Genomic DNA, 24,251 nt, shown 5'->3' on the forward strand with positions numbered 1-24,251 from the left:
CCCATAGGTAGATCATTTCCCAACAACCGGGGAATCGGATTCTACCTTGTATATGGTATAATGTATGCAAGTAAAATTCAAGCTAAAATACTTAAAATCTTATGATACATAATAAAAGTTTAAAATGAAATGGGGAGGTGAAGGTCCCCTAAACCTATTTGGCGGACTATATTTCTCATTTCTTGAATTCGCACTTGATATTTTTATCTTTACTTGGGGAGGCATCACATCTAAATATATGCATACACCTAAGTCCAACTCATATTGTTTTTTTTTGTTTTCTAGAATTACCATTTCTTCTTGAACAATTAGTTTTTTACTATATAATTTGGATTACTTGCCGCTATTACCGATATGTAGTATTTGCTTACATTTTTACCCACACAAATGTTATAAATTTATTAGTATTTACTCTCAAAGCTATCTCTGCACACAAATTTGAGATAAATTTTTGTCATCACATTATAAGATGTGTAGTCATTAACCAAATAATTACAAAAACTAAAATCAATTTATTGACGATGTTTTTGCACAAGTTCAAATAGTCAGTCGACTTGAATCAATGTCCGATTAATTCATATAATTGACCGACGTATAACATTCGAATTCTTTTAAGGTTTGGTCGAGAAAGAGAGAGGAACTCAATAAACCAGACTATTATTTGACCAACAAAAAAAACCAAACCATTGTGATCGTTTGGGGCCGCATTTCAGGTTCACAAACAAAGGGCTAAAAACATTTATCATCTATCTATCATCGGACAGTCGAACCAAGAAAATGACACTTTTTCCCTCATCTTCAAATTCAAACCAAGTGGCAATCTCCGTAATAACCTGCCGATCCGAGCCTGAAAGTCCACTACCATCCACTCCCTGCCAGCGCTATAAAATCGTCTCTATTTCCCATCCCTCTCTCACTTCAAAAATCAAAACACAAACCACTACGAAGTCCCAACTAAACAATCCACCCTCTCTCTCTCTCTCTCTCTCTCTCTCTCTCTCGTGCTCTAAAACCCTATCGCCCTCCATCTGTCTGCCTCTCTCTTAGGGTTTCAGATTCTTATTTTCATTGAACCGATACGATGTCGTTGAGGCCGAACGCGAGGGCGGAGGTCCGCCGTAACAGGTATAAGGTGGCCGTGGACGCGGAGGAGGGTCGTCGGCGGAGGGAGGACAACATGGTGGAGATCAGGAAGAATCGCAGAGAAGAAAGCCTCCAGAAGAAACGTCGCGAGGGCCTTCAACCTCCGCAATTGTCCTCTAATCTTCACTCCTCCGGCCTAGAGAAGAAGGTAACCTAATGTTTGATTGAGGTTCCGATTGACTGGCCTTAGCGCCTATATCTCCATTTCCCATTCTAGGTGATTGGGGGTTTTGATTGAATTGATTAATAGGGTGTTTATTAGGTTTGTTGAATTGGGTTTTACTGATGAAGATAAATATGTGTGTTTTTTTTTTGGGTACTTTATGCATTTGCTGCTTTAGTTTTGATTGGAATTAGATTGGATTGGTTGATTAGTGGTTATTATCTAACGTTTTCAACTATACTTCATGCCTTTAGCTGAAAAAGATGCTAGGTTTAGTGGCTTCATAAACATTTTTTGTTGTTGAGTAAATGTCATAATTTAGGTTTGATTCTTTGGAGAGTTAATCAGACTACTGAAGTTGGGGGTATGAGATCATTGAGTTCATGATAAGCGCTTAATCGTTTTTATCCTTTGTGCGGCTGCTAAATGCATGCCGATTACTCTAGTGCAATCAATTTAGGACTTTAGTTGGTGAGTGTTTTATATTTGGTTGACTTTAAGACCACATGCTGACTTGTTGCTGTTTTGGTTAGTCTTGTCTTCTATTATAGTTTCAGATATTGCTTAGGGTTCAGAATGTTTAGATTTTGAAGTTACTGAACTGTATTGAGGTTATAGTGCCATTTTTGTTGCTGCTCATGAATGATTGGTATTTTCTGGGTAACTCAGTTACTATATTTCAATCTGCTAATACACTCCTCAGTGTCTAAGAATAACATGCTTTCATTTTTTTGTTTCTGGATCGATTGGCAGAAATATTCTATATATGACTTGTATTAATTATTTTAGTTTCGAGCATTGCTAGGTTCTGCAATTGTCAAAAACCTTATGCAATCTTCAAGACTTGGAAATGAAGGGAAATTGTTGCCTGTAAATTGAACTAGTTATGCTTTTACTTCTGGTGGTGTTGATGTCTTGTTGGGGATTGTACTAATTATGGTTGAATTTTTTTAATACAGCTAGAGCATCTACCATCTATGGTTGCTGGTGTTTGGAGTGATGAGAGCAGTCTGCAGCTTGAGGCAACTACTCAATTTAGGAAGTTGCTTTCAATTGGTGAGTAGAAGATTGTGGCTGTACATTTGTTTTGTATACATTAGATTGCATTTACCTTATTCATTTCTTTTTCCATGCGCTAGAACGTAGCCCTCCGATTGAGGAAGTCATACAATCGGGTGTTGTTCCTCGCTTTGTTGAGTTTCTAATGAGGGAGGATTTTCCACAACTTCAGGTCTGATACTTCCCTGCAATATAGATACCTTCTTATATATGCCTGTGAACATTCTTTGCTCACAATTTCTTGCAGTTTGAGGCAGCTTGGGCTCTGACAAACATTGCTTCTGGGACATCTGAGAACACTAAGGTGGTGATTGATCATGGAGCTGTTCCAATATTTGTGAAACTGCTTAGTTCTCCAAGTGATGATGTCCGTGAGCAGGTAAACATTGAGAAGATAGATTAAGGGTTTGGTTCAAGTTATATGGTTTTTTTTGTGTTGCTCGTGTAATTTATTTATTTATGTACTTTGGTTGTTTACTGTCACTTACTCCATCCCTTTTCCTCTTGAACTTGCAGGCTGTCTGGGCATTGGGAAATGTTGCTGGTGATTCCCCTAGATGCCGTGATCTTGTACTCGGCAATGGGGCTTTGATTCCATTACTTTCACAGCTGAATGAGCATGCAAAGCTCTCTATGCTGAGAAACGCTACTTGGACACTCTCAAACTTTTGCAGGGGCAAACCACAGCCTCCATTTGACCAGGTTAGGGGTCTTCTGCTATGTTTGACTTGAAAGATTCTGAAGTTAGGTGTTAAATGGCTTTAATAGTTCCTGTAGTTGTAAGACTTTGGCATCATAGCCCATATTTATATATGCAAAGTCAGTTCAGATGGTGTCAATACATTAATGGCGGTTTTTCTTTTCTTTTCCTTTTCAGGTTAAGCCTGCCCTGCCAGCTCTTGCACGTTTGATTCATTCAAATGATGAAGAAGTATTGACCGATGCCTGCTGGGCTCTGTCTTATCTTTCTGATGGTACAAATGACAAAATCCAAGCTGTTATTGAATCTGGAGTATGCCCCAGGCTTGTTGAGCTTTTACTGTGAGTGTTCATGGTTCCCTGTTGGTCTTTTTAACCCTTAGTACGTGCTATAAATTCTGACCTTCCTATGTGTCTTTTCAGTCATCCATCTCCTTCAGTACTCATTCCTGCCCTCCGCACAGTTGGAAATATTGTTACTGGAGATGATATGCAAACTCAGGTATTGTTTGCTCTTTGGCATTTTGGATGTTTTGTTTTCCCTTTTAGGTGTTGTTTTTAGATGATTTATGACCCAACATATTATCCCTTCTCTTTGGTTGATCCAATATAGCATGGTCCATCTTTGCTTGGCTGACATTGTACCCTTAATTATAGAACTAAAGTAAACACATGCATACAAAGGAAATATAGAAAAATGTAGTTCGGGATAATAAATTTAGGTTTTACTGGAATAACAAACAGATTTCCCTTCCTTTTCCATCGGCTCATTTCTTTTGCTGCTTTTGGAATTAATGAGATGTGGTTTCTTCCTAGGTTATCATCCAACATCAAGCTCTTCCTTGCCTGCTGACCCTTTTGACTAATAATTATAAAAAGAGCATCAAGAAGGAAGCTTGCTGGACTATTTCAAATATCACAGCCGGAAACAAGGATCAGATTAAGGTAATGCAGAGATACGCTCTTTCTTTATATGTTGACATTATATGTTGAAACTTAAAACTTGGTTTAGAGTTTCTGTAAAGTCTGGCATATGAGGTATTGATGTTACCAATTCATATGGAATTTAACAGGCTGTAATTGATGCTGGTATAATCGGTCCTCTTGTTAGTCTGCTTCAAGGTGCTGAGTTTGATATAAAGAAAGAGGCTGCTTGGGCAATCTCGAATGCTACATCTGGTGGTTCTCATGAGCAGATAAAGTATGAAGACGATATTGTTAATTTTGCTATATAATATGGTGAAACTTCTGGTCGGCTGATTTGATTTAAATTATTTTTTTGGGGTACAGGATCCTAGTAGATCAAGGGTGTATCAAGCCATTGTGTGATCTTCTTATCTGCCCCGATCCTAGAATTGTTACGGTTTGCTTAGAAGGCCTGGAGAACATATTGAAGGTTGGAGAAGCTGAGAAGAACTTGGGCACTACTGGAGGTGTAAATCTCTATGCTCAGGCGATTGATGATGCAGAAGGGTTAGAGAAAATTGAGAATCTACAGAGTCATGACAACACTGAGATTTATGAGAAAGCAGTAAAGATTCTTGAGACATATTGGGTGGAGGATGAAGATGAAACAATGCCACCAGGCGATGCTTCTCAAACTGGGTTCAACTTTGGAGGGAATGGCATGCCAACTGTCCCGTCCGGCGGATTCAACTTCAGCTAGAGGTTATAAACTGTTTTCAGAAATTATACAATTTCATGTTTGGATGTGGATGGTGTTATTTACGTTTTGAATATGTATTATTCCATCAATTGCAGAAATCCTCCTCATTACACAGTGAAGTCCTTGAGTATGGCAAGGCAATAATCCAGTCAAGTCAGGTCAGGTCAGGTCAGGCGTCTTTATATGTTCGGGTCCTGTTTGTAGGGTTTTTTGTTGGGTGGCTGGCTCAGGTGTTTGCTGGTTTAAACTGGTTCTGGCTACCATGGGTTGATTATATGATGGACATCTATCTGCAACAAAGATTGAAAGAAAAAAGAAAAAACCGGAGTTAGTTTTTCGAAGAGTAGTCGGGCTATCCTATGAAGCAAGATGCTAAGAGTTTTTGTTATTTTGTTTTCCATTTGTTTAGTTGTGTCATATAAGTGGGTATTGGTCGGTCACATGTCCTACAGTTGTTCACAAGTGTTTTGGAACTCCCAAACTTGCATTATAATTTTCCTTCATTCCAACCTAGTGCAAGGATTTCTATTCCTGTCGAGATTGTATGTTATGTGTTGTTGAGTCGTTTCCCTTTTTGGGCTCCAGATTTGTTGTTGGGTCAAATATATTGCCAAATGGTATACCTTTTTATTGGTTATATATAATTAAAAGTTGTCTGAATCTTTTGTATGTTAGAGAAGAAGAGTGTTTGCTTATTCACTCTGTCTGTTCAGTAAAATTAGGAAATGCTGTATAGACTTTAGGCCTAGAAGTGATATGGGGCAGAGCCCAGGCCCATGTTATAGCTCCAGCCAGCAAATGTTATCTTCTTTTTGGTTTCTCTTTTCAAAAAACACAAATGTGGTGGGCAATCGCTTTCTTGCTATGTCCTTCTCTGTCTGGATTTATAAATTGTCGTATATGAAGATGGAGGAATAAAAACGCATTTGTCTTGTAGTCTCCCACTCTTTATTTCCTCGTACGTTTTGGATTGGGTGGGAGACTATAAGATATGGGCTCTCCTTATCCTTTGTGGATGTGTGATGATGACACGTGTTTGTGTTGTGGGCCCTCTTACATTATAGGTGTGAAAGTGGGAAGAAGATGGAATCTTATAATGAGATGAGATTCATAAAATCTATTGCTTGCTTGCACAAATTGATTATGCAATAAATTGCCCCACAAAACAAATGCTAAAGAGCTTTGCCAGCTTTAGGCCATTCTTCTTCTTCTTCTTATGTTGTTGAAATATGCAGACAGTGTGAATGGTGACAAACAAGCCTATTGGCAAGAGAAGAGAGGGTAGCTAGCTTAGCTTAGCTTAGCTTAGCTGTGTCGTCTTATTCTTAGAAGGTTGAAAGATACAGTCTTTCTACGGGAAGGGAGGGAGAGAGAGAGAGAGAGAGAGAGAGAGAGAGAGAGAGAGAGAGAGAGAGAGAGAGGACTTGGATTTGAAAGGCTCACATCTTTTCATGGAAAAATTTTGTGACTTCAATACTTTGAAACCTCTTTAAGGAGAAACACTTACATAAAATGAAGATAACATTGTTACGTACAGTATGTCACGTGTAATAATTTTTTCACATGGTAGTTTATAAATGGCATGAGATAGCTAAACAGCGTTATCTTCGTTTATACAAATTTTTCTGCTCGTGAAGATATATGCAAGTGAACAAACATAAAAATTTAAGCAGATTTAATAAACCTTTTTTCTTTTGGTCGAAGCAAATTTAAGAAACCTAAAACTTTAAATTTTTTGTGACTTTAAGAAACCTATTTGGTGACTTCGGTTGGAAATTGCATGCTTCACAAATTAACGACAATGAATGGTGGGGGTGACTCTGGCGTTGCGTTGAGATAGTGGCCCTTTTCGTTGATGGGTTTTTGGCGGCTTTATGTCTTCCCTTTCATGCGAGACAAAAGGAAGGAATTGTCTTTAAAAAAGAGCTTTCTTTTTGTTTTCTTTCTCCGTCCTGTTATTAGCCGATCAAACAATAGGAGCCTTTGAAATTGTCCCCAATCCAAATGTTTCACAACATTCTCATTCTTGAGACTTGAATTATCTTTCTTTGTTTTTTTGACCATAACAGTTAATCACTGCATAATTAAGCCATCAATTATCTCTAATTACCAGATAAGATTACATCATGCTTAGGGCATCATCCACTGTCTAGAAGAACTCGCTGGCTGCATGCTCAAGATTCTCCACGTCCTTCTACTCTAAAAATTTCCTTTCTGTTTTATTTCTCAATTCTCCAACAACGAAGGCACCAAACCAAACAGTGCATTTGCTGTTTTTTTCTTTTTGGTTTTGTTCAAAAACAACAGAAACTTTCAGAAACTTTCATGTTTTGGGGACCCAAAAGTCTGCACATACCAAAAGAATGTTAAGAACCACCATTTTCCTTTTCGCAATAAAAAAGAAAACACAGCTTTTTGGTTTTCGAAGCCACAAACAAACCAAAGCATGCCCCTCCTACTATTCCCCAAGCATCAGGCTTCACATCCACACACATCAAATCCTGTAGCGAGTATCACTTTTTCCTTAGTCCCCGCGACTGATAAAACTAAGACCCACATTGCCACGTGGCTGCCCCTGGAATTTGACGGGTGCATGCAACTCCAGCAAAAAAGTGAAAATTTATGGACATTTTGGTCATTTCACACAAACCCCTTAGCCTCTTAGCGGCTAGCACTAGGGTTTTTGGTTCATGGCTCATATCCACACTACCTGACCTGACTGAGCACCACTCTTCTCTGTCTCTGTCGCTCTCTCTCTCTCTCTTCCCCCACCTCTTCTCTCTGCTTTGCATGTCGGTTTTGCTTCGTTATAGTATATTGCATTTTCTCTCTCTGTTTTTGGGTTTTTATCAAAGTATTTTTTCAAATTTGATCAGTCCCTTACTCTCTCTGCTGCTTTCACATATATGATCTCATTTGGCTTCTCTGAGAAAAACCAATTAACCCAATCTATATCACTCTCTCGCTTCCTTTTCGCTTTTGAAATTTTCAGCTACTGTGGTTGGTTTATGGTGGTATGATGAATTGGGGGAGAAGATTTGTGGCTTTAGATAGTGTTTTGGGGAGAAAGGTAGTGGCTTTTGATAGTATAGTGATTTGAGAGCATTCTATTTTTCCTTCCAGTTGTTGGGTTTTGTTTGAACTTTCAGTAAAATCTGTTGCCTTTCTTGAATTTGGAAACAGGAACCATTTCCTCAAGCTATGAATGGGAACAAGAAGCGCTGCTCCGACTGCATGACCACTGAGACACCCTTGTGGAGAGGTGGCCCAGCTGGGCCCAAGGTCTGACCAGACCACCCACCATTTGTTAACATGCTTGTTTGTTTTCTAGACAATTTTCATGCAGCCTTTTGTTTTGATTTTTGGGAATTTCTCCATCATCTTTTCCTGCATTTGTGCTTTTCAACTGAATGAGCAACACCCAGGTGATTTTTGTTGTATTTAGCATTCGCAAAGCTGAGCAATCTGCATTATAATGCATTGATTTTTGAATTCTGTTTGTGATTTTGTTTACTGGGTCCCCCTCTTTCATTACTGTTTAATTTTCCTATAAAATGAGGCTTACTTTGTGTTGGATTTGATCTTTTGGGCCCCATGTCTCGGTTCTTTCTCTGTATGATTTCTGATGCTCTGGTTTTCCTGTGTGCTGCGCTTATTTGATGATTGCACCCTTTATTTCTCAAACCTTCAGTCGATTTTGGGAATTCTTTATTTTTGTCTCCCTTTCCTAAAAGGCGAAACACATTTGTTCATAGTCTTCTTTATCTGCGGCTTTGATTTGTTTAATAAATGGCGTTTCTCTCCTTTCGGTATTGTTCTTTGTTCATATATTTTTGTTCTCTATCTGCCTTTGCCGAAGTTGTTTCATCGATCAATTTCTTTTGCTGTTTTGGTTTTTCAGTCACTGTGCAATGCATGTGGGATCAGACACAGGAAGAGAGGAATTCCTACTGTGAGCTTGATGAGCAAAGCGCCAAAGAGGAGGAAAGAGAAAATATGTGGCGGTAGTAGCAGTACTATCACAACCACATATAATATTGCTGCTTCTGCCACATACAATAATGCTTCTGCCACAACAGCCAAAAGCACTTTTGGTAGTGGTGGTGGTGGCATAAATTTGAATGAGCCTCCTGAGGTGAGGTTTGTGGGTTTTGGTGAGGAGGTGTTTTTGCAAGACTCGCAGGCAGAGGGGGAGGGGGAGGGGGAGGGGGAGAAACAGAGCCAGTGGAGGGAGTGGGGAGAGGTGGAACAAGCAGCTGTGTGTTTGCTGGCTATGTCATGTGACTCTGTTTTTGCATGAAGGGGACAACATGTGAAGGAGTATATACTAGTAACTTAAAACCCCAATAAACCAATATACTTGTGATGATGCTCTTTGTAGCTACTTTTACTAATTATAACTTAGGAAGATTGTACCCTTGCTTATGCTATTTGGGGGTCTTCCTTGTTTTGTTGTTGTTGCTTTTTTAGTGATAGTTTGGGGGAGTGAGAATGAAATGAAGGGAAGGTCAAAGATGTTGAGGGTGATGGTTTTGAGGCAATGACATTCCGGTATTTTGGTACTATCTTAATTATATTGTACATATTAATGGAAGTATGAGTAATCTTGTATCTTTTATGTTTGGTCTGACCAAAATACAATGTTTGAGGGATTTTGGACCATGTGTTTTTCTTTGCAATTTGCGTTAAATTACTTCAAAAAGTTGCCTATAAATATTGATTTATATCAGTCCTGTATAATTAGGAAGGTGCTTGTAATATTTGTAATTAACTTTGTGAAAATAGTGACATTTTGGGCGAGAAATAGAGCCCTGATAAGACAGGAGACAATGAAGGGTTCAACACAACATTTTAATAATAACTCTGTACTAGATCAAACAACTATTAACGACCTCTCACAATAATCCTTCACAATAATCCCTCATTCTAGCCTCCATGTCAATAAGAGACTGAAAATGGTGACATGTTGGGCAAAACAAAAGGGTTTTCCAAATACCTACGGTTTTAGGGCTGCCTGTAAATAGAAGCCAACAAACCAGGCAGGCCCCTACGGACCCAATATTTAAGTCTGAGAGTTGATATATGGGCAGGTACCTTTTCTCTGTCCGAAGATTGCAGAGCCCCATTCTAGCTCAAGTCAATTCAATTACTCAGCTTTTCGACAGACTGGCCCTTAATCTGAGCAGAAAATCAAGCAAAGAAAGAGAGAAAATAACTGTGGTTCTTCAAACTTCACGCCAATCGGCATAGGTTACTTGTACCAGATTAGGTTCATATTGCTTGCTGTACAATCTCAAGCAAGAGTAATACCACATGATGCTCCCTTGCGTATTAAAATGCCACTATTGACTTGAACCCTGAAGGATGGTATATTTGGACAGGAGAAGGATTTGCATCTTTAATCAAATGTGTTGAATTGACTTTCAAATGACCAACTCAAGTCTAATAATTTGAGTTTAAAATCCTTAAATTAATATTCACCCCACCCATCTCTGTCTTCGTTCCTCTAAAAAATCTAAACAAATAAAGTCATTACTGGAGTTAAACTGTTAAAGTCACTCGCAACCCTTTTTTATTTAAAAAAAAAACCCAAGTTCGTATTTTTAGATAATTTTGTAAAATATATAATACAAATTTGTGGGGAAAAAGTTTGGTGCAGTGAGCAGTTTGAAGGAAGGCAGGCAGGCTCACAGCCCTCTCAAAGAAAAAGACATTGGAGCCAAAATCGGATCGAACACGCGATCCACAAGTAGAGCCATTGGTACTCGCAATTTCTACCACGTTACTATGAGCTTCTTCTGCCCTTCAAAACTTCTTTTATAGAACTCCACACGACTCATTTCCATTTCTTTCTAACCATCTCTACCTATAAATACTTCATCTTTGACGTTTCTGCTAATCAATTCAAATAATTTCCAGGCAAGTCTCTCTCTATCTCTCTACCTCATTGCTTTGGTTTAGAGTTGTTATGAAAGATTGCAAATTTCAGTGAAACTTATTGTTTTCTAAATTTCGTATGCAATTTACATTGGAATCAAGGAGCTTCCATTATTCCCTAACATGGATTCCTTCGTTTTGTTGTAAATATGATTACTTCCAATCCTAATTGTTATGTATGAGCTTAAAGGACCTTCCTTTCCCACTCTGCTCGCTTTCATTTTGTCACAAATTGATTTTGAAATGTTACCCATGAATGTTTTGATTGGGTTTTATGTGAACGAGATTGCATTTTACAATCCTAATTGTTCTGTATGAGCTTAAGGACCTTCCTTTCCCCCTTTGCTCACTTTCAATCTGTCATAGATTGATTTTGAAATGTTACCCGTGAATGTTTTCTTTTGATTGGGTTTTGAGTATCTTTACTGTCATATAGGAGATTAATCAGCTCTTGGATATTCCTTTAACGTCTATTTGATGATAATACACTTCAAAAGTTATGAAAATTTGAATAATAAGATCATATTTTAGATGAGGCGCAAATTTACGTGATATTTGCCAAATAGTTCAAATTAGTTCGTAAAAGTGAAATTGGTTTTCCAGGTTCCAAATAAAATGGAATTCTGGTGTTAGACCTGTGTCCGTGTGTGGAGAATTTAGCTAGAGGGGCATAGGTTGGACTTCATGAAATGTTTGATAACATGAAATTCCTAGAACCACCATGAAAGCATGCGTATCCTTGTCTTTTTTATATCCCTACTTTACTGCTTTTTATGATTTGAGAAAATATGCAAGGTCTGATAATTAATCTCAGTTTAAACTTGTTCTTCATCAATAGTCTTAAGATCCATGGTATAATGTGGATTACTAATCCAGTCGTCCTTGCTTGAATTGTATTATTTTAATTGTTGCTCTTGTTATTGAGGTAGTAGATTGATTGGTACTGGTTATTGTCATTATTTTTCATCGTAGACTTTTTTCCATCTTAATTTTCAGGTCAAATCCATTTGCTTTCTATAGTGTGAATCTATCTGCTGTTGATGATTTTTGAGTTCAGATGAGAACAGTTTCAATGTGCTTCTCTTCTTTTTCGCAAGTTCCCAGATGCAGAATTTATAACTTAGCTCATTTTTGGAGTGAACGTTTCCACAATTTGAGTAGGACTTGTGGATACAATTCTAGCTCTAAGCTATATGATTCCAAAATTTATGTGCTTGATGGAGGAAACAGTAGGAAATGGACTAGAAGATCTGTAACTACAAACACACAAGGAAGAAACAAAAGTGGCCAGTGCAGTGATCCCAGAAAACTTAGGCAAGAAATTTTGGATGTAACGGTTTCAACAAGTGCTACTCTAAATTTAAATAAAATTGAAACAAGTCAATACCAACAGATTCAACACGTTGACATTCGACAATTGATTGCTCAGAATAAAGATTTAGCCAGCCTAGTGACAGTTATTGCTTTTGATACTGAGACTACTGGGTTTAGCAGAGAGAGAGATCATATAATAGAGATTGCACTTCAAGATCTTCAAGGGGGTGAAAACAGTGCTTTCCAGACATTGGTAAACCCTGAACGCAGAGTTCTAAATTCACACATTCATGGAATTACAACAAATATGGTCAACAGACCTGATGTTCCGAGGTAATCTTCCCTGACTGCTTTTTTACTTGCTAGATTATTTTCTTCTAGTACAGAAATCAGCTCACAATTTGTTTATATGAAACCTAATTCTTTGCAGAAAAATGTTACATGCCAGTGATCTTTTTAATTGGAAACACTCCCGTTCTTTTCTGCTGGGTTAAAATGGTTTTCCTAAAGTTAAATATAATGTGAAATTTGCATTTGCTACTACAATCAGAAGAAAAGATCGCTGAAGTTTCTTGGTTTGACCATGCATGCACGGAAGCACAGTGCTTCCTTGGTTTGGTTGAAGAATAAGCCCTTGCATCTCTTTACTCTTTACTCTAAAGACGTCAGTTATTGTTTTAATTTAGACTCAGGAGGTAGCAGTTCCTTTAAAGAGAGGTGCTATGGCGGTGATGGTTCAATCCCAGCCATTCATGGGCTTGGGCCCACTTATGGACCCACCCATGTAGGCCCTTGTTTGTAGCATCCTCCTATATAGTAAAAGCTAAGATAGAACTATTTGTCATATACAAAGCATCATCAAATTTTTTTGTGGAATTTTTCCTTAATAAATTTGAGAAGCATACGTTTGTGCATATGATATGTACACATATATGCTTGTGAACAGTTTCAAAAGTTTTACTTATGGTTTTGCTGATGTGAATACCATGTAGGATGGAGGACCTAATACCAATCTTACTCAAGTATGTCAAAAGCCGTCAAAAACCAGGAGGCTGTGTGTTGTTTGTTGCTCACAATGCTCGTACTTTTGATGTACCCTTTCTTTGTAATGCATTCCGGCGTTGTGGTGTAGATATTCCTTCAGATTGGCTATTTAAGGATACCCTTCCTATGGGACGTGAAGCAATGAAGTCTGAAGGTCAGTTTGTGTGTGTGTGCATGCTCCACCCTGTAAAAATGTGGTTGATGAGATATCTAAGGCTTTAAAATTACTTTGTGAACAGGATCAAAGCCTTCTTCAAGAAGCATATCATTGCAAGCCCTTCGTGAGCACCTTGGGATTCCATTGGATGGTTCGGCTCACAGAGCCATGTCAGACGTGAAGGTGCTGGCAGCAGTTTTTCAAAGGTTGACTTATATGCTGAAACTCCCGCTTGCTAGCCTTGTTGAAGATGCTTTCACAGCCTCAGAAATTGGCACTCCAAAGAAGAAGAGTTCCAGATAGACATGCTTCTTCTCAGCAGCACTGAAATGTATTATTGTAACCATTAATCAAATGATCCAGTGGCATGAGATGCCTCTTGCAGAGCTTGAGGTCCGAGTTGTAGATTCCTCTGAAGGCAGTAACGGCACCTGTTAGGTAGGGTGGGGTTGGAAAAGAAAAAAATCTGATCATTGTAACTGTAATACATTGCTTTTTAGATAAACATACGGCCAATATTTATTCAATCACAAAGAATATCTGATGCATGCATGTTTTGCTTGGGATTTTGAGAAGATTGAACTCTTAAGACAGTCTTTTGAAGTTCTGAACAGCAATGATCAGGTAGTAATAGTTTAGGGGCTCCGAAATTTAGAAAGGGGTATGTGGGTCTCAAGAGTTTTTTCTGCAGTTTTATTATCGGCTTTGAGCATCCTTGAGGACAGAAAAGTTGTTAATATGTTGAGCTAACAGAGTGAAAAGCAGCATAATGGGAAAGGAAAGTTTCCATTCCTAGATTAATGTTTTCTCGTACTCCTACGTATAAATGGAAGGATGCTCGTTTCCTTTACCTCGGAAACTCGAAATGTGAAGTTTGATTCACTGAGGTTTAAGTCGAACTAAACACATTTCTCCACAAATATCTTAAACAAGTGTTCTACAAAATCTACCTTTTGTTTTTGTTTTTGTTCATTTTCAGTTATCATTTTTGCAAGGATGTTGGATTGGCACACCTCGGTTATAAGCTCATCACCACAAACAAATATCAAGTAGGATTTTTCAAAGAATATGAATTTGCATTCAATGTGAACGCAGTTTATATCCGTTAAATCAACGATTTCACTCACTCATCTCTGTAAGGTGTAGATTAAGCACAATTCATTAGATTGTAGGTTGGGCTCAAATTTGGAAGTCCTGCAACTTGGTTAGCAAGCAGGCTTCTGATTGCAATCACATTGTATTATTCAGGTGTGCCATATAGTAACATGCCCGTATGTGTCATTGCCATACATCCAGGAGGTTGGATAAAATTGATGTAATTTATTTTATTGAATGATCAAACTAACAATGAAATAGAGAAAAGCCTCATCTTACACATATGAGTTGTGGGGAATGAAAACACAAAATCCCGGCAAATGAAAATTGAAAGAATCAATATAGATCCCTTTGCAAAAACACCCTTCCCCAAGGAAGAACATGTATTTTACGCTCTATACAAATTCCGCGGCATTCATTCCCCAATGAACCATTACCCCTTCCCACTCCCTCTTTTTACTAATACCCAGAAAATATGGAGGAATTCACAAATAGTCACTTAATGTAGTATATGTAACTAACTAGGGCACTCCAAAACTCCTCTAATCTTCTGCTAGGGAGAGCATCTTTGCACGTGTAGAAGTCCGAAAGGAAGGTTATGACAATTAGAATGTAACCAAAATCTGGAAACAACTGTCCTCTCGCTCTCAGATCACAAGAATATCTCCTTGAGGATTAGGAGGACCAGCATGATAAAGCACATGATAACAAGTACTGTAGCACACATCACCATTCCCCCTTGTTTCTGTGTTTTCTCAGCCTGTAAGCTCAATTCATTAAACATAATATGCCATCAGAACAAGCACAGAGACAGAAGCTAAAAACAACTTATAGATGAAGTACAATGATCGATGTAAGAAGAGGAAGATAAAGGGACCTTTTGCAATTGCTTGAGGCCATCCTCAACTGTACTTGCTACATTCTGAATGTTGTAGTCTATCCTATCAACAATAGTTCCCTGTTTGAAGAAAGATGTTTAGATAGTGACTGATATTCTGAGAAAATTCAAGTACTGAAATGACATGAGTACTAACCTGGTCTATCACTAGTACTGACAAATCCTTCATAATCTGAGCAAGTTCATTCACAGATTCCACAACCTATTGGAAAGGGAAAAGAGTACTTGTCAATCCTGAAAGAAGTATGATGAAGGATTGGGTCAGCGTAAAAGATCATGTGTAAATATCTTCACTTGCCTGTTGGATCTCCCTTTCCCTTTCTGCTGTGAACGCTTCGCTTTTCTTTAGCTTGGCCATCTGACGCTCATTAAACATCTGTCAGGATATGTGTATTATTATCATATTACTTTCACCTAAGGTAAAAAATGTGTTCAACATTTGATCTATTGAACAACACTACAGATACATGGTCTAGGGAATTGGGTGTCCTCATACTTGTCATGATTGACAAGATCTTGAAAAAATGATAATGAACAGGAGAGAAAGCGTACCATGTCATCCAAATCGTCACCATCCATTCTGGATCTATTTTCATTTAGGTTCATCTCTAAATCATCCCCATCCTGACCCTACATCACCCAAAACAAAAAAGGAATGTTTGAAATAATATAACTAAAAAAGTTAACTTAGTGTTCAATGCCAAGGCATGTCACACACTTTTCCTCAGTATACAAAATGAATGTATGAAAATACAATTCCAAGTTCCAAAAAGAAAATGGCAATATTATGTATGAACTAGATTATCAAAGCCAGAGTAACCACAGAATATTAAAACAAAGCTATGAAGCATAACTATCCATTGTCTTGAATCGTTAAAAGGTAAAAATTCTTTCAGACCTCTGCTTGCTGCCTGAGACGCTTCAAATAAGTTGACTGTTTCTTGCGAAGTTCCATTGAGAGGTTCTGAAGGTCAGTGGCAAGAGATCGCTGCAAAAGAATCATGCAGACATTAGCACTGTTCTTTGGGATCAGTTGTTTTATATATAAAGCTGAGTGTAAAACTCTGGAACAAACCCAAGTTAGGAAAACCTTATGACTCACTACACTGCCAAAAATATCTAATGGCTTTTAAGTCATACCTGCACATTTTTTCTAACATTTGAATCTTCAGAAGGCCCAGCTGCAGAGAGTCTCTGTAGTCTCTTCTCAGATTTCCTGATCAGACTAGTTATCTCTTGCGTAAGACCCTCAATCAAGCGTTGATCTTCTTTACCGTCTCCAAATGAAGGCATTAAAGCCTTTGCATGAGCCTTGTTCAGCTCAGCCATTTTTACCCTTGCACGCTGCACATTTACTGCTATTTCTTCAGATAGATCCACCCATGCCGGTGGTAGACCAACAGTAAGTGCACCCTTACTGCAGCAATAAAAACACATGACAGTCATACTTCAGAAAAAAAGAAACATCCATACTTGCAGCTATTTATTGCTTTTTCCTGTGCATACTAGTAAGAAGAAGACTTGATAATGTTCTTCATGAAACAAAATTCATTCCCCATTTCTTGCAACACCTAACATCTCACACTTTAATAAAACTAATCTACAAGGCTTTCCATAGACCTTACAGATTAGAAGGATCAAAGGAGGACCAAAACATTTCGAGAACTCACGTAAGTCAAATATGAAAATCCCACATTCTGGGAACCATATACGGTTACACCATATCTTCGTGGACCTCAACTTCAGCAATCATAAGTCTATCCTTACGAGCCAGTTTTGAATTGTGCATTTGTAGCTAGTAGCTATTGATCATCCATCCAACATCGATTGCCTTAATGGCTCTGATCTAATAATCCGGCGTTCAATTTCCTATCTATGTGTCAGAATTCAGTGTCACCTAACATGCATTACCACAGTTCAGTTCAAGGCTTTTGCTTTCTCCACAATCTGAAGGTTTCATTTCTTTACTATTTTTTATTTATCTTCTTCCCGTAAACCAAACTCAACATCTAACCAGCCAAGTAAAACACACTTACCTTCCCAATCAGATTTCCCAAACTTTACTTTAATTAAATCTCAAATTAAACATAAAGAAATTCAATTCAATTTACATACAGAGAGATAGAGAGAGAAATAGAGACCTTGAATTACTGGGATCCTCAGTACTGAGCGGAGCATAAGACCGATTCGGATGCAGAAGCGAAGTGCTGACCAATTCAATGACCGGACCACCGCCGGAGCTGGTGGACGTCGAAGCGGACGAGCTCGTCGGAGCGCGGACGGTCTTCAACGCATCCCTGTACTTCCTATAAAGCAAGGTCCGGTTCCTCGTCGCCATGGGAGTTTTGATTCAGATTCGGACTCGGACGCACAAAATCTACGGATCCAACAACGGACAAACAAAGAAGTCGGGTTCGCGCCTTCTCATGAAAATGAGGTGAACAAAGAAGAGAGAAAAATTAACGAGTCCTCTCTCGGGTTGGGAGGAGGTCACGTGATCGGAGATCCGGGACGGCGACTCACATGCCCCGGCGAATTTGGAAATGGCTTTATATATTGGTCTTGGTGAGACACTTTAGAGAGGTGGTAGGCTCAGGCCGTTGTTTAACTTTGTTTTTAAGGTTTCGTCAGTTTCCGGTGTACAATTACGACCGCGGGTCTTCTTCGCCTTCGAGCTTGGGTTTTGGGCCTTGGGCCTGGTCTTGGGCCTGAGTAGTTAAATATATATATATTTTTTCCCCCACTTTTTGTTAGGGTTTAATTACAAATTTCTCTCCTAAACTTTTACAGTTCGGTTCTTGAACTTCTTTTTCATCCCAAGTTGATCCTTCTGGTTTTTTATTTTTTATTTATTTATTTTTAATAAATACAAGAGATAGTTTAAATTACTCTAATTTACATGATTTAAACTTTAATGTGAGAAGTACGAACTCACTGCTTTAACTAATTAACTTAATTCAAGTTTGTGTTGATCTTAAGCTTTTGAACATGAAAGGAAAGACCAATAGTGAAAGTCTTGACAAAAGTGGTCCCTTGCTTGACACATGAACATTTCTAGAAGGACATTCAGCAAAAGCATATATATATGTAAAACAAAAGGTAAAGAATAGTAAAACATTCAAAATACCAAAGAATGCACTTAGTTAATTCAAACATTAAGAATTGAAATTATTAATTAAATGACGATAATATGGTAAATTCATATTTTTTTCATATTAAAAAAAATCAAATAATAAGTCATATTTTTATGAAACATAGCTACCTATATTATCTTTTCTTAATTCTAAAAATAAAATTAAAAAGAAAAAAGAAAACCAATCGCATGTGCCAAAGAGTCTAGTGTGAATTAAGGGGTCGTTTGGTACACTGGATTATTATGGATTGGACTAAATCCTGAGACTGTCTTGAATTTGCTCGGATTAGCTTAAGTTGGATTAAATACTGACCTACGTTTGGTGCTGCGTCGGACTAAGAAGTTGGATTGTAAAAATAATGAAGACCTATGTTTGGTGCTGTATCGGATTAAAACAATTATTTAAATATTTAAAATTCATTATGGATTTTGACTTAAAACTAAGTAAATGCTACAACAACCAAAAAAAAAAAAACCGACGAAAAATGCATAATTTATTAAATAAAAAAATTAAAATATTTTTAAAAACTAAAACTATCTTTATCTCATGTCTTTCTTCTTTTTTCTTCCCTTTTCCCCTTTTTCTTTTTCTTCTTCTCCTCCAATGGCAACCACAGTGACCCAGTGATGGGAAATAATCCCAGCAAGCAGCAGAATTTTCATAAAAGTAGGATGTTGAGACAATCAATGTTCTCTTCTGCTGCCTATAGCCAGCCGGAAGATTCTCCCCACCAAGATGTAATTGCTACTGTTGAAAAGAGCATGAAAAAATATGCTGACAATCTCATGCGCTTTCTTGAAGGAATTAGTTCACGGGGAAGCAGATTCAAAGCTCAAGTCTCTTGAGACCCCTTTCTTTTTTCTCTCTTCCTCCCGATCTCACTCTCTGGTTCTCTTCTTTTTTCTCCAATATTCATACAATGATATCCTTCTCCTTCTCTCTCCTTTCCTATCTCCCCCTCCCAACCTTTCTCTGCCTCCTCATCATTTTCTCTCTCTTATTACTCTTTGAAGTCACAAATTTTCATCTCCTTTGAAGTCACAAATCCCCATCTGATTTCATTGAGCCATGGTCGATGGTTGATGATTTTTCAGAGGGTTCAATTGGGTTTGACAGTGGTGGTTGAATTTGGGTCGAATTTGGATTTGGTTCCACTAGATTTGAATTGGTGGTGGTTGATTCGAGTGGGTGGGTTTGAATTGGTGGTGGTTGATTCGAGTGGGTGGGTTTGAATTGGTGGTGGTTGATTCAAGTGGCTGGGTTTGAATTGGTGGTGGGTGGTAGGGGTGGGCACGGTTCGGTTTGGACCGGTTTTTGCCTCAAATTAGAACCGATCCAATACTATTCATCCTGTTTGGTTCGGTTCGGTTTTAATAAAAAAAATTTCAAAAACTGTCCGGTTCGGTTTGAACCGATTTCGGTCCGGTTTCGATTCCGATTCGGTTTTGAACCGGATTATAAAAATTATTTTTTTAAATTACTTTTTAATACAATTCTCAACTGAAATATTATTTTTTTTACTTGAAAATTAACAAATTATTCAATTTCATATAAAAAATAAATATTAAAGTGAGAAAAGAGAGATATTTTGACATTGAACTTGGATAAATATTATGTTTTTTTTTAGTGAAATTAAAAATATAGCATTAAATATAAATATATATTGAAATTATATATTTTTTTAGTTTCACCGGTTCGTTTCGGTCTGGTTCGGTTTTTGAAGACATGGAACCGGATCCGGAATCTGTCCAAACCGGTCCGGTTAGGTTTTTGACTTTTTGGTCAACTCGATTTTTTTTCAGTTTGGTTCGGTACGGTTCGGTTCGAATTTTCGGTTCGCCGGTTTGAGTGCCCACCCCTAATGGGTGGTTTGAGTGACTAGATTTGATGACTGTCTGTAGTGATTCTGGTGGTTTGGGGATATGGTGGTGACAATTCTAGGTGAAGAAGAAGAATAAGTTGGTTATCGTCGAACTCGCTTGCTCTGTTTAGCAAGCTAGCTATTTTGCGAGCCATGTTTCAAGCTCGTTATATTGAACGAGTGGGTGAGGCAAATTTTTTACTGTTAGACTATTTAATTTCATTTAAGTTAGTCCTCTTCTTACTAAATATGGGTTTTCAAATGCTATTTAATCCAATCTAATATAGTGACGGGTACCAAACACACCCTAAAGGGCCAAGGAAGAAAAACCCCAAAGTTTCAGAGGGCAAACTTGTAGTTAATCCTTTTGGTTTATTATATTCTGGTATGAGGCCACGTGGCACGTCATGAAAATTACCGAAGTGAAAATGGAGGTATTGAAAACTCACAGAAGAGCGGTAAGCAAGCAGGAGAAGGTTCAGCTGTAAAACGGTGTGTGCTAGCCACTGAGAGAGGACCGAGAGAGCCCTTCTCTATCAATCTCTTTCTCTCTCCATCTCTCTCTGTCACTGTTTTCTTATTTTATTGGCCATTTGTCATATTCACCGCAAAATTCTTCTGCCTCCAATAAATTCCAAATTTTCCTCCAACAAATAAAAAACTAAAATTACCGAAATATACAGCGTATACATATTCCATAATAGATAGATATAGATAGATAAATAAACTGGTAGAGATTAAATAGCTCCTTCCTCTTCCTCTTCATCTTCGTCTTTCGCCAGAATCACCGCCACCACCTTCGTCAATCATCATCAGCCTCAATTCCTCAAGCTCAACCCCAAAAGCGTTTCCTTTCTTCCATATCAATCTCTATCTGCCTCTGTCTCTGTTTCTGTCTCATTCCCAATTGTTCATTTCTAGGGTTCTAAATCTGAGAGATCAGAGCCAAGGTGGATCGCATCCCAAAGTCTCTTCCTTTTCCTTAAATTTCATAAAGGGTAGCTATGGACGGTGATTCCTGGAGCGCTCGTCTTTCCACTGCCTCTAGGCGTTATCAAAACGCTCTTCAATCTCGATCTGGTAAGCTCATTCATTTGTTTCCATTTCTATTTTCTTTTCTTTCTTGTTGCTTTTGGTTTAATGCCTTGTTTGGTGGGTAATGAAATGTTATGTAAAAAAGCTTTTTTTAATCTGAATTTATATATTTTTCTTTGTGTTGCTTAAAGTTTAGGATATAAGGGAGCTCGCCTAGGCTAATGCTGCTGTTTGTTTGTATATTTTCATTCTACATATTTTTTGCATTAATATGTAGAATTTATATGAAGGTAAAGGAGAGAAATGAGAAGCTTGATTCTTTTTCTTTGATAAGAATAAAAAGCTTGAATATTTCCATTTATCAGTTTTTTTTGACCCACGAAAATAAAATAGAGATGATAACCTGAGCTCAATCCAACTACTTGGCTTCAAATCCTGTTGTTCTTCAGTGTTTTACTGTGTCAAATGTTTTTTTTAAAGGAATGAAGTATCATAATTGTGGTGTTATTTCTTTGATGAGCTTTTTTTTTGTTGACATATGAATTGGGTTTTTCGATGCTGAAACCCAGTCAATCAGCCTTGCAATGTTTATGGATTTGCACTTATTGAAACATGGCATTATGTAACTGCAGATATGTTCATGGGGTTTGAAGAATTTGATGGGGATGATGATATAAGGGAGGAATTTCCATGCCCGTTCTGCTCCGAGTATTTTGATATTGTAGGATTGTGCTGCCACATTGATGAAGAACACCCAGTGGAGGCCAAGAATGGGGTATGAATCCTTTTCCGTATCCATCAATAGCTAATTTCTCTAACTTCAACCTTAAAGCGAATAAATTCTAATTGTTTGATGCATATCGATTGAAATCGTAAAGCCTCGATGCTTAAGTTTATCTTTTCTTAGAGGTCTAGAAAATGCTTTGTTTTGTAAAGAAGTGTATCATCTCCAAGCATCATTTTAGTAGAGAAAAAAGTCAATACAACCTTTGCTTAACTCTATTTCACAAAATCCTTGATTTGAAAACCAGTTAGGTTCTTAATATCAAGGAGTACATCTTGTTGATCCCAGATTCTTAAACAGTTAGCATTTTAGCCTTAAAATTTTTGTATGGTTTCAGTTCTCTCTTTTTGAAATATAAGGTAGTGATCTGATGGGAATTATGTAGCTAGCTTCGTCAAGTTATGTGACCTTGCTAAGATATATTATTTGTTAGATGTTACATCTTATCTTATTTCAATGAGGATGGGTCTTGTTTGAGCTTAATTTTACTCATGGTGCCACTGTTTATCTGCAGGTGTGCCCAGTGTGTGCAATGAGGGTGGGAGTTGATATGGTTGCGCACATTACGCTACAACATGGAAGCATGTTCAAAATATCCTTTTCTTTTTTGTTGCTATGTGTTATCTTATTCTGTCATAATCAACTTTGTCATTCAATGCAAATTTTTGAGTATGCCATCCCTTTCAAAATAGCCTTTTTATGGAGTCTGAAAAATATGCTAAATGACATGGTTTGAGTCCTTAATTGTTATAGTAAATTATCATTTCTTGCACGAGAGCAAACTCCATTATCCCCATAATTCTTAATTATGTTCTTAGTGTTCCATGTTTATCTCTCCCTGTTTGTGAGCACCTTCCACAAAATCTAGTTGGAGACCTCAAACATGTAAGTCCCATATTACGGTCAGTTAAGTAGCCTTGACGATGACTGTTCAAATTTCACTTTGTTTTCTCTTCTTTGAACATTTCTGACTTAAAGTCATATTAGGCAGTTTTCTTCTTGGTTTTCATCATAGTTCTGAGATTTATTATGTTTTGTATATAAGATTGATCAGATTGAAGACTTCACCCAATGCTTGAATTCCTTAACTAGTAATTACATGCAGCGCAAGAGGAAGACCCGAAATGGTGGAGCTCATTCAACTCTATCTTTGTTGAGGAAAGAGCTGCGGGAAGGCAATTTGCAATCTCTTTTCGGGGGATCTTCCTGTATACTTTCCTCATCCAATGCAGCGCCTGATCCATTGTTGTCATCATTTATTTTGCCTATGGCGGATGATTTCGTCAGTGTTCAGCCTCACTTCTCAATTGAAACGAGCTCAGCCAAGAAAAGCATAGATGAGAGATTGTCAGAACGGTACGTTATTAAATTCTCAACTGCTTTTGATGGACATCTAAAACCTATCTCCCCAGCTTGCTCTAATTATGGCTTTCTAACCTCATGCTCAAGCTGGATGCCCTAAACAATTATGATTTCTAGCTAATACTCCTTTTATGTATACGATGTTTAGAGAAGGGTTGTGCACTATGTAGGCATGCACAGAAAAAGAAAAAAAGAAAAAATAATGCATTCTTGGAAGGGGTAATGATAATGTACACAAACTCTGGTTCTGTTCATATGTTTGTGGCTTTATGCTAAACTATGCATTTTTCTTTTCAGAAAACTATATCATGCTTAATTTACATGCCTGAAAAAATCATAAAACCTCACACAATTGCAAATGCAATATAGTGTCAAATTTCTACGAAGAGCATCAATTCCTTCATTCTATTGCATATGCAACCTGGGCTTAATTGTTTTTATTTAACTTTTTCCCCTCGGTATGCTTGAATATCCTAGGCCTAACACGTTTGGTCACAGAAATGTGCCGTCACCTCCTTTGTCGATCAAAGATAAGGAAGAGAAGACAAAAAGATGTGCGTTTGTTCAGGGGATGTTGTTGTCCACCATTCTTGATGATGGTTTATGAAGTTCCCATTAGGCTGCTGCAGGAGTGAAGTTTTCACAATCAAGAGAGAGCCCCTGCATTCCGTGGTTGGTTTGTAGCGAGTATGCAAATGTACTGAACACAAAGAGTGTATGGAATGAATAAGTTGTAGGATCGAGTGTAATTATGTGGCATGTGCACTTTAGTTTATAGGCCTGAACAAACTTTCGTATCATCTGTTATTTTCAGGTCGTTATTTAGTTTAAAGAAAAAAAAAAAAAAAAAAGAATATATTTTCATTCATGCTTCGCCCCTCAAGTTCCTTTCTGCACTTT

General features: G+C 37.7%; 5 protein-coding genes across 6 annotated transcripts; 4 read left to right on the plus strand and 1 right to left on the minus strand.

Moving 5' to 3' along the window:
- On the plus strand, nucleotides 769-5,390 carry LOC18772980 (importin subunit alpha-2). The gene is made up of 11 exons (XM_007204970.2): nucleotides 769-1,291; nucleotides 2,266-2,362; nucleotides 2,446-2,537; nucleotides 2,613-2,744; nucleotides 2,882-3,067; nucleotides 3,243-3,406; nucleotides 3,488-3,566; nucleotides 3,881-4,009; nucleotides 4,138-4,265; nucleotides 4,355-4,732; nucleotides 4,826-5,390. Exons 1-10 carry the CDS (start codon nucleotides 1,082-1,084, stop codon nucleotides 4,728-4,730), a joined length of 1,593 nt encoding a protein of 530 aa, XP_007205032.1. The 5' UTR covers nucleotides 769-1,081; the 3' UTR covers nucleotides 4,731-4,732; nucleotides 4,826-5,390.
- Nucleotides 7,392-9,373, plus strand: LOC18772033 (GATA transcription factor 17). The gene is made up of 3 exons (XM_007206155.2): nucleotides 7,392-7,800; nucleotides 7,914-8,012; nucleotides 8,632-9,373. The coding sequence occupies exons 1-3, from the start codon at nucleotides 7,747-7,749 to the stop codon at nucleotides 9,028-9,030; spliced, it is 552 nt and encodes a 183-aa protein (XP_007206217.2). The 5' UTR covers nucleotides 7,392-7,746; the 3' UTR covers nucleotides 9,031-9,373.
- On the plus strand, nucleotides 10,388-13,993 carry LOC18773133 (exonuclease DPD1, chloroplastic/mitochondrial). The gene is made up of 4 exons (XM_007206234.2): nucleotides 10,388-10,649; nucleotides 11,664-12,314; nucleotides 12,974-13,179; nucleotides 13,265-13,993. Exons 2-4 carry the CDS (start codon nucleotides 11,725-11,727, stop codon nucleotides 13,483-13,485), a joined length of 1,017 nt encoding a protein of 338 aa, XP_007206296.1. The 5' UTR covers nucleotides 10,388-10,649; nucleotides 11,664-11,724; the 3' UTR covers nucleotides 13,486-13,993.
- Nucleotides 14,483-17,861, minus strand: LOC18773212 (syntaxin-41). The gene is made up of 8 exons (XM_007205493.2): nucleotides 17,317-17,861; nucleotides 16,316-16,592; nucleotides 16,074-16,163; nucleotides 15,728-15,805; nucleotides 15,474-15,551; nucleotides 15,312-15,377; nucleotides 15,155-15,235; nucleotides 14,483-15,037 (listed from the first exon to the last, which is right to left on the minus strand). Exons 1-8 carry the CDS (start codon nucleotides 17,511-17,513, stop codon nucleotides 14,930-14,932), a joined length of 975 nt encoding a protein of 324 aa, XP_007205555.1. The 5' UTR covers nucleotides 17,514-17,861; the 3' UTR covers nucleotides 14,483-14,929.
- Nucleotides 20,623-24,219, plus strand: LOC18772519 (protein DEHYDRATION-INDUCED 19 homolog 3). 2 transcript variants are annotated; one of them, XM_007205808.2, is made up of 5 exons: nucleotides 20,623-21,250; nucleotides 21,838-21,980; nucleotides 22,504-22,581; nucleotides 23,089-23,345; nucleotides 23,829-24,219. In XM_007205808.2, the coding sequence occupies exons 1-5, from the start codon at nucleotides 21,175-21,177 to the stop codon at nucleotides 23,956-23,958; spliced, it is 684 nt and encodes a 227-aa protein (XP_007205870.2). In that variant the 5' UTR covers nucleotides 20,623-21,174; the 3' UTR covers nucleotides 23,959-24,219. The 2 variants fall into 2 exon arrangements, with proteins under 2 accessions (XP_007205870.2, XP_020422909.1); XM_020567320.1 differs by having other exon boundaries at nucleotides 23,850-24,219.

The sequence above is a fragment of the Prunus persica genome, chromosome G6, assembly GCF_000346465.2.
Source record: "Prunus persica cultivar Lovell chromosome G6, Prunus_persica_NCBIv2, whole genome shotgun sequence".
Classification (NCBI taxonomy): domain Eukaryota; kingdom Viridiplantae; phylum Streptophyta; class Magnoliopsida; order Rosales; family Rosaceae; genus Prunus; species Prunus persica.

What these genes read in the sequence shown, in the direction of transcription:
- LOC18772980 (XM_007204970.2), top strand. Translation starts at nt 1,082, where the DNA reads ATGTCGTTGAGGCCGAACGCGAGGGCGGAGGTCCGCCGTAACAGGTAT. An exon ending in AGGATTTTCCACAACTTCAG is followed by an intron (nt 2,538 to 2,612) that starts GTCTGATACTTC and finishes AATTTCTTGCAG; the next exon opens with TTTGAGGCAGCTTGGGCTCT. An exon ending in AGGCTTGTTGAGCTTTTACT is followed by an intron (nt 3,407 to 3,487) that starts GTGAGTGTTCAT and finishes GTGTCTTTTCAG; the next exon opens with TCATCCATCTCCTTCAGTAC.
- LOC18772033 (XM_007206155.2), top strand. Translation starts at nt 7,747, where the DNA reads ATGATGAATTGGGGGAGAAGATTTGTGGCTTTAGATAGTGTTTTGGGG. An exon ending in ATAGTGTTTTGGGGAGAAAG is followed by an intron (nt 7,801 to 7,913) that starts GTAGTGGCTTTT and finishes ATTTGGAAACAG; the next exon opens with GAACCATTTCCTCAAGCTAT. An exon ending in GTGGCCCAGCTGGGCCCAAG is followed by an intron (nt 8,013 to 8,631) that starts GTCTGACCAGAC and finishes TTGGTTTTTCAG; the next exon opens with TCACTGTGCAATGCATGTGG.
- LOC18773133 (XM_007206234.2), top strand. Translation starts at nt 11,725, where the DNA reads ATGAGAACAGTTTCAATGTGCTTCTCTTCTTTTTCGCAAGTTCCCAGA. An exon ending in AACAGACCTGATGTTCCGAG is followed by an intron (nt 12,315 to 12,973) that starts GTAATCTTCCCT and finishes AATACCATGTAG; the next exon opens with GATGGAGGACCTAATACCAA. An exon ending in TGAAGCAATGAAGTCTGAAG is followed by an intron (nt 13,180 to 13,264) that starts GTCAGTTTGTGT and finishes CTTTGTGAACAG; the next exon opens with GATCAAAGCCTTCTTCAAGA.
- LOC18773212 (XM_007205493.2), bottom strand. Translation starts at nt 17,513, where the DNA reads ATGGCGACGAGGAACCGGACCTTGCTTTATAGGAAGTACAGGGATGCG. An exon ending in GTCTCAGGCAGCAAGCAGAG is followed by an intron (nt 15,806 to 16,073) that starts GTCTGAAAGAAT and finishes TGGGTGATGTAG; the next exon opens with GGTCAGGATGGGGATGATTT. An exon ending in CAGTACTAGTGATAGACCAG is followed by an intron (nt 15,236 to 15,311) that starts GTTAGTACTCAT and finishes TTCTTCAAACAG; the next exon opens with GGAACTATTGTTGATAGGAT.
- LOC18772519 (XM_007205808.2), top strand. Translation starts at nt 21,175, where the DNA reads ATGGACGGTGATTCCTGGAGCGCTCGTCTTTCCACTGCCTCTAGGCGT. An exon ending in CAGTGGAGGCCAAGAATGGG is followed by an intron (nt 21,981 to 22,503) that starts GTATGAATCCTT and finishes GTTTATCTGCAG; the next exon opens with GTGTGCCCAGTGTGTGCAAT. An exon ending in GATGAGAGATTGTCAGAACG is followed by an intron (nt 23,346 to 23,828) that starts GTACGTTATTAA and finishes TGAATATCCTAG; the next exon opens with GCCTAACACGTTTGGTCACA.